This window comes from Pygoscelis adeliae, unplaced genomic scaffold, assembly GCF_000699105.1.
Source record: "Pygoscelis adeliae isolate BGI_AS28 unplaced genomic scaffold, ASM69910v1 Scaffold372, whole genome shotgun sequence".
NCBI lineage: Eukaryota > Metazoa > Chordata > Aves > Sphenisciformes > Spheniscidae > Pygoscelis > Pygoscelis adeliae.
The window spans coordinates 2181647-2188049 of NW_008824357.1; the positions used below are offsets into that span (position 1 = coordinate 2181647).

Consider the following 6403-nt stretch of genomic DNA (forward strand, 5'->3'; position numbering starts at 1 on the left):
CCCCCGCCCCCCCTGCCTGCGGAGCGGGCAGCGCTGCCGGCCTCGGCGTCACCAGCTCAGGGACGAGCGCACGGCGCTCGTTAGCTCGCCCCCAAAGCCGTGCCACCCAAATGGCAATAAATAGCTGCTGGGAGAGGCGAGGGACGGAGCAACAGCTCGGCGGCTGGGTTGGGGGGGGTGGGGTTCTTGGGGTTTTAGTTCCCTTTTTGCTGGTGGTTTTTGGGTTTCTCTCCTGGCTGGAAGATGGGCAGCGGTGGGGCTGAAACGTGCTGCCCCATTCCCCTGATGTTCGGTGTCTGGCAGCCAGCTTACAGGTGTTGGTGGTGATGATGATGGTGATGATGATGATGTAGATAAACCTCGATTTTGGGGAAACCCAGCGAGCTCCCCGCAGCGGGGTCTCTGAGCGAGGAGGCACAGCCTGTTGCTCTCCTCCCTCCCCGAAAGCGAGCCGGAGGCGCAGCCTCCTCCACGGCCACCTCTTGCAAACCTGTATTTACAGCATCATGGACCCCTTGGAAGATTTATCCCGCCTTCTGCTTGGCTGCATTAAGCGTGTAACACACACATTGCAGTTTCATTGTGAGGAGCCAGTTTATTCTGCTGCGGGGGAAAACAAACTCTTCTCCTTTCATAGCAAATAATCCATTCCTTAAAGCATCCCAAGACCTTAGTCTGGGAATAGACCTTTAATGCGTTCGCTTTAACGACCCTGGATTAATCAATTCTTGTTAGAACATTAGGCTGCATAAATATTTGGCCGGCTTCGCTGTGGCAAGCCCCGGGGGAGAGCGAAGGGATGGGGAGAGTTGCAGAGTGTTAGAAAGTCAATGAAGTTCCCTTCGGCAGCGCGGGGCTGGGGCAGGGAGCACAGACCTGCAGCGGGGGGAGTTGGGGCATGTGTTCAGATGGTGCCGCTTGTCCCCTTGGGCAAGTCCTGCGGAGTAGGGTTAATATTGCTGACCTATTTTTGCACGGGGAGAAGAGCGGGGAAGTGGTGAGGTGCTGGTTTAAAATAAGAAGGTAAAATCCTGCCACGCTCTGCGGCTCTTTCCCAAAGCCACAATAACAGACTTGGTTGCAAACAATTTTTTGCCTGCCTCACCCCCCGTGCTGTTAGCCACCGAAGAAGGAGCTAGAATTTCTCTTTGGCGAAGCATCAGCAGCAGAATTGCTAACTATGTGCCCGTTATAGAAACTTTTTAGTACTGGGGACAAGCCAAGAAAAAAGCCCAGATTGACTCTCAGCTCTCAGCTGGTGCTCGCAGCGCTTCCACCTCGCAGGAGGAGCAGCACCGCTTTGACTCTTGCACCGGCGGGACGCAGGCTGGAGCCCTCGAGCCACGGCCCGGGAGAGCCGGGATGGTGATTCCCAGGACGCTGGGCACCCTGCCCACCTCCCTGCCCATCCAGGAACTCCTGCCCTGCTCTGGCAGGTCGCTTTGGGTATATTTAGCATTTCTGGTGTGCAGTTGCATAAACTGAGCCATCACGCCAGGGTGCAAGCTCCCGCCTGGGTGCGGCGTGTTCGGGATGCATCGCCACATCCCATCTCTGCAGCGGAGGGACTGGCCAGCCTGGGTCTGCATCGTCTCGTGCCATCAGTCACCCTGAAATCCTTTGCACCGAGATAATATGGGCTATTGCCGAGCTTTAGCTCTCGGGGAGGCGGAGGGCCTTTTGGCTCAGATTCCATCTTAATCTATTGGTGCCCTGGTTTGCTTCTGCAGCAGCTCCCTACCTTGGTAAATTCCTTAGCAGCTGTAAAGGACGTGGGTGGCACTAGGTCAGCTGGAAATCTCACCTATTTCCTTGCGTGGCGAGGGGCTGGATGCTACCAGCAGCTTTTGCTATGAGCGGCGTAACAGCCCTTGCCCCGGGCAGGCGTGAATGAGGAGCAGCTCCGAGGGGTGGGTGAGCTGGGGAGGATCCAGATGGACTTTTCAAAATCAACCAAACCCACTTATACCCTGGGCCGGGAAGCGGGCACTGGGCTAAGGGTCTGGCTGGGGCTTTGCGCATCACCTGGGCTTTGTTCCTTAGTTTTGGGATTGGATTTCTAAGACGAGTGGGGCCAGCAAAGCCAGGCACCGTCCGGTTTCCCTTCACAGTCAGGGGAAAGTGCATTTTGTGCCATTTTTCTCCGTGCCCTGCAGCAGGCGTGCCGGCGGGATGGGGCTTTGCTCCGGCTCCATCCCCAGCCAAGCACGGGCATCCCTGGCAGGGCAGAGCCCCGTGGCCGCCCCGGCGCTGCCGAAAACGCCAGGGCGCTGCATGTGTGCCGCTTCCATGTGCGCTGGTTTCCAAGGAAACCGCTCGCTCTACATGTGTGTCGCTTAACACCCTATTTGCTTTCATTTGGATAAGTCTTTAATTCCTGTGCAGCCCTGGCTCCACGGGATCTATTGAGCTCTGTGTGTATCCTCAGCACACAAATCCCTCTCCTGCCTGCCCGCCCGCCTCTTGAAAAGTCCCTGCCTGCTCGGAGCAAGTTTCCTAAACCTGTGGCTAATCGGAGTAGCTGGTGCTTTCTGCAGTAATAACTGGATATATCGCTGCTGCTTCCCTCTAGAAACAATTAGCAGGGAAAACACGACACGCAGCGCTGCTGTCACCTGCCACCAGCTCTGCTGCTGTGTGTCGAAGCAGGGCAGGACGCCTGCGCCCGGGGACACGGGGTGCAAGGCCAGCGGGTAAAGCAATGGCTCCGGCTGCAGCGCCGACCCCTCGGGGAAGGCAGCAGCTCATTGCAGTGGTTAAATGCTAATTGCAAAGCGCCCCGGCGAGAGGAATGGCTGGGGAGCGGGGAAGGGTGACCCTTGCACGGGCCCGGTTGTGTCGCCATTGGCGTGACACTGGTGAGACGCGCCGGGTCCCGTGTGCCAGCAGCTCCTCCATGCCCCGGGTTGAGTGGAAAAGGGTGACAAGGTGCTTTGTTACCCCAAATTTTCAGCTGTGGTAACCCAAAATGGCTTTTTTCCCCCCTCTCCCCCTTCCTCCCTTCCCTCTGCAAAGTAAGACACCGCCCGTTCTTCTGCGCTGGAGGACTGAGGAATTTTCTGATCTAAACCCGCTTTCCTCCTCTCCAAAAATCCCCGGGGCTGGTTCACGCTTGTGAAGCTGAGCAGCTCCCGTGTCACTCCGGGCTGGCTCCTGTCTGGAGCCCTGACAGCAGCTAATGCTGTTAGCCTGTGTCGAGGAAGGATTTCAGCATTAAAAAAAAAAACAACCCAACCTAAAATCACCAGCACTCGGGCTGCTCTGTTGCTTGCAAGCAGAGCCAGCAAAAAACCACCTACCCTGTGTCTGGGGTACGCAGCACCGCTCGGGGACACCGGCCAGAGGGTTTGCCCGGCTGTCAGGGTGGTTTTGCGGGGCCGGTGCAGCCCCGGGAGCAGCGCCCGGCTGCTGGCACGGGATGCCACGGCCCCTAAGCACCGGGAGATTAACTCGGGTCGCGGAGGGCTTTGCTATCTTTAGGTGGAAGGTGAGGGATTGTGCCTCTTAGGGTGGCCCGCAGGTAATGAGAGAGAAAAATCCCTCGGTCCCAGCCCGGCTCGGGGCCGCTGACCCCGGCTCCTGTCCCCGCGGGGGTCTGGCCTCGCCGGCCCCCGGCCGCGTGCGCCGCCACCTTTCTAGGCCACAATCTGTACCGAATTGCGAGCCTGCTGTTAACTTCACTTGCACTCTATTCTCGTGTTTGCTGTTATTTTTTAACACTTTTTTTTTCCTTTTTTTTTTTTTTTTTTTTTTTTTTTTTTTTGCATAAAAGCACTATCCTCTCCCCAGAGCCTGCCTGTAGCAAAGGCATGGTCTGTACAACTGCAATTATTTCGAAGAACAGATGGAGTGAGGAGCAGAAAGTCTGTTAATAGTAATAGAAATGCTACATGTTAACCTGGACAGCACACGATGACAGTCCCATGACTACACGTTCTGTTCCCACCAGCTGGGCTCCCGAGCAGAGATGAGAGATTCAGAAACGCCATGCTCAGCTCTGCACCCTCCCCAAAGTTAGAGCTCAAATTCCTTCACACTTCCAGCGTCGGGTTTTTGGGTTGTCGAGCTGCTTCTCCCCCCCCTCCTCCGTCCCATTAAATGCTGATTTCAGCACCGGCAAGGAATATTGCTGATTTTTTTTCTGGGATGCTCGCAGCGATGCAGCCGGCTGCAGCTGCGATCACTGCGGGGAGGGAGGTGGCAGCCCTGCTCCGAGGTCCCGAGCTTCAGCCTCACGCGGTGGCACCGTCACCTCTCCTTCTCCGTGCACATGTCTGCATGCTTGGCGTAAACCCCCTGCGATGCGAATGCCTTGAGCCAGGCTGGGATGAATGCACCAGGGCAGCAGTGCCTTGCCAGCCGCGCTCCCGGGCAGGGCGGTTGCATGAGCTTGGGATTTTCTTTGCAACCGTTGCAAGCTGTTTGCTAAATGGGTTGAAATCCACGTTTTCTGGTTAAACCGGTTCTTGTTGTGGAGGTGGTGTCTGCCAAGGGGGGCTGAGCGATGCATGGTGGGCTGCAAAGGGAAGGGGCTACGGGGGACCTCTGGGCATGGCAATACTCCGGGGCTTGCTTCCCCCAACCAGGGGTTAGGAAATAGAGTTAAGAGGTTGTCTCTGCCCCAACAATCTCGCTGTGAAAATCCCTGCCTGGTTTCCCAAGCGACCGGGGGATTTAGCCACAGAGTTCCAGCTAATTTTGGTGGGAATTGCATGGCTAAATCCCCCAGCCGTTTATGAAACCTCAGCCCTCGGGCACGCTGGAGCGGTGCGTGGCACCGCTGGCGAGCTGACAGATGCACCTGGAGGTTTTATTAGGATATAGATCCCTTAATCTGGGTGCTTGCAGGATAATCTGGTGCCTGAGGTCCTGCCAAATCCCCTGAGATCAGCAGGTTTTCCATCCACAGCCTCCAGAGGTCACTTCAAACCCAGCTCCATCCTCAGGGGACCTTGTCTCACAGCATCGGTGGCACCCTTGGGGGCTGGACACCCTCAGCGGGGACCCGGGGAGGGCTGTGGGGGATGCTGGGGGGCTGAGCCAGCGTCGTCCATGAGTCCCTGCTCTCTTTGCCTGGTTGCCATCGCCCAGGAGCAGTTGCCCGAACGCCCGAGTGCGTGGCGAGGCAGGAGCTTTGCCTTCTTGCAGCATCCCTGGTGCACGTCGGCGAGCAGCAGCGCGATGCCCCCAGTGCCCTCGCAGCCCTCCAGGGTTAGTCTTTTGGTTAGTTTGGGGTTGGTTAGGTAGAGCTTAGCTCCTCTCAGCCACCCAGGCAGAGCCTGGGGCGTCCAGCCTGTCCCCAGCCACCGCCCTGGGGCTGGAGCTGGATTTGAATCCCCAAAATATCCCGTCCCCCTCTCCCAGGTATAGCAACCCTTTGCAGAAAGTCCCCTGTGCGTCGCTCTGCCCTGTGCTGCTGTAGGATGTGGTTAGAGGATGGCTGGCGGGAGAGGAAATTCTCTTTGGTGCCTTTTATTTGGAGGTAGCAGAAAACCGCTATCCTTCCTCTCTTTGAAGAGATTTAGATCGCGAGGAGTAAATCATCCCGAGCGGGCTTGTGGCCCTCGCGTTCTCCCGGTGCATGCTCATCGCTCGCCTTCTCTGTTTTGCATGAGTGCAGCTGTCAACGTGTGCGTGCAGGGGAAAGTTGCGAAAAACCCATACATTTTGGGGGCTGATGAAACTCCTGGAGGGATGCTCCTTGCTCACATGCCGCCGGTGCAAGCCTCCGGACCCGTGCGCCGTGCCCATAGCGCTCTCCTCTCCTCTCTTGCAGAGCAAGAAGTACGTGCTGGTGCTGGTGGACCCCGATGCTCCCAGCAGAGCCAACCCCAGGAACCGTTTCTGGAGGCACTGGCTGGGGCCCGACATCCCGGGGAGTCGTCACCCCCCCCCCCCCCACGGGGTCCTTGGGGTCCCAGCAGCTCGGCGCTTCCCCGAGCACCGGGGTGGGTCGGGCGTTCCTGCCCCGGAGGGTTGGATTCCCACGGCATGCGCATCTCTCTCGGTGCGGCAGCATCTCGGCGAAATCCCAAAGGATGAGCGTTTGCGAGAGAAATGTAAATGGTGCTCGGCGTGTAGGTAGGGGAGTGCTTCCTCCGGCTATATAGAGCGAAGCTAGTCCAAAAATATTGCTGGTTGGTTTTGGTTTTTTTTTTTTCCTCCTTCTTCTAAGGAAATGCTGAAAAAAACCTGCTTTGAAAACTCCCCACCACCAGTTTTCTCTGCAGAGACAACCGGTCGTTTCAAACATCTCTTGTTGCCGTGGCTGGTTTTTTTTTGGGTTAAAAAAGCTTTTTTGGTGAAAATCTCGCCGGTGCCAAATTTTCCCTTTCGTTTTTTTCTGGTGAGAAAAGGGTTTCTTTATCTTTACCAGGGAAGCAAACAGGGGGGAAATGGGTTC

The 6403-nt window shown here is 56.8% G+C and overlaps 1 protein-coding gene across 1 annotated transcript in view; it reads left to right on the plus strand.

Annotated features, from left to right (window-relative positions):
- The window catches only part of PEBP4 (phosphatidylethanolamine-binding protein 4), a 109995-nt gene that overhangs the window by 33923 nt on the left and 69669 nt on the right, over positions 1-6403 (plus strand). The window contains exon 5 of the mRNA XM_009319556.1: positions 5777-5948. Within this exon, the coding sequence (XP_009317831.1) occupies positions 5777-5948 (172 nt within the window). The remainder of the gene's footprint in view (positions 1-5776; positions 5949-6403) is intronic.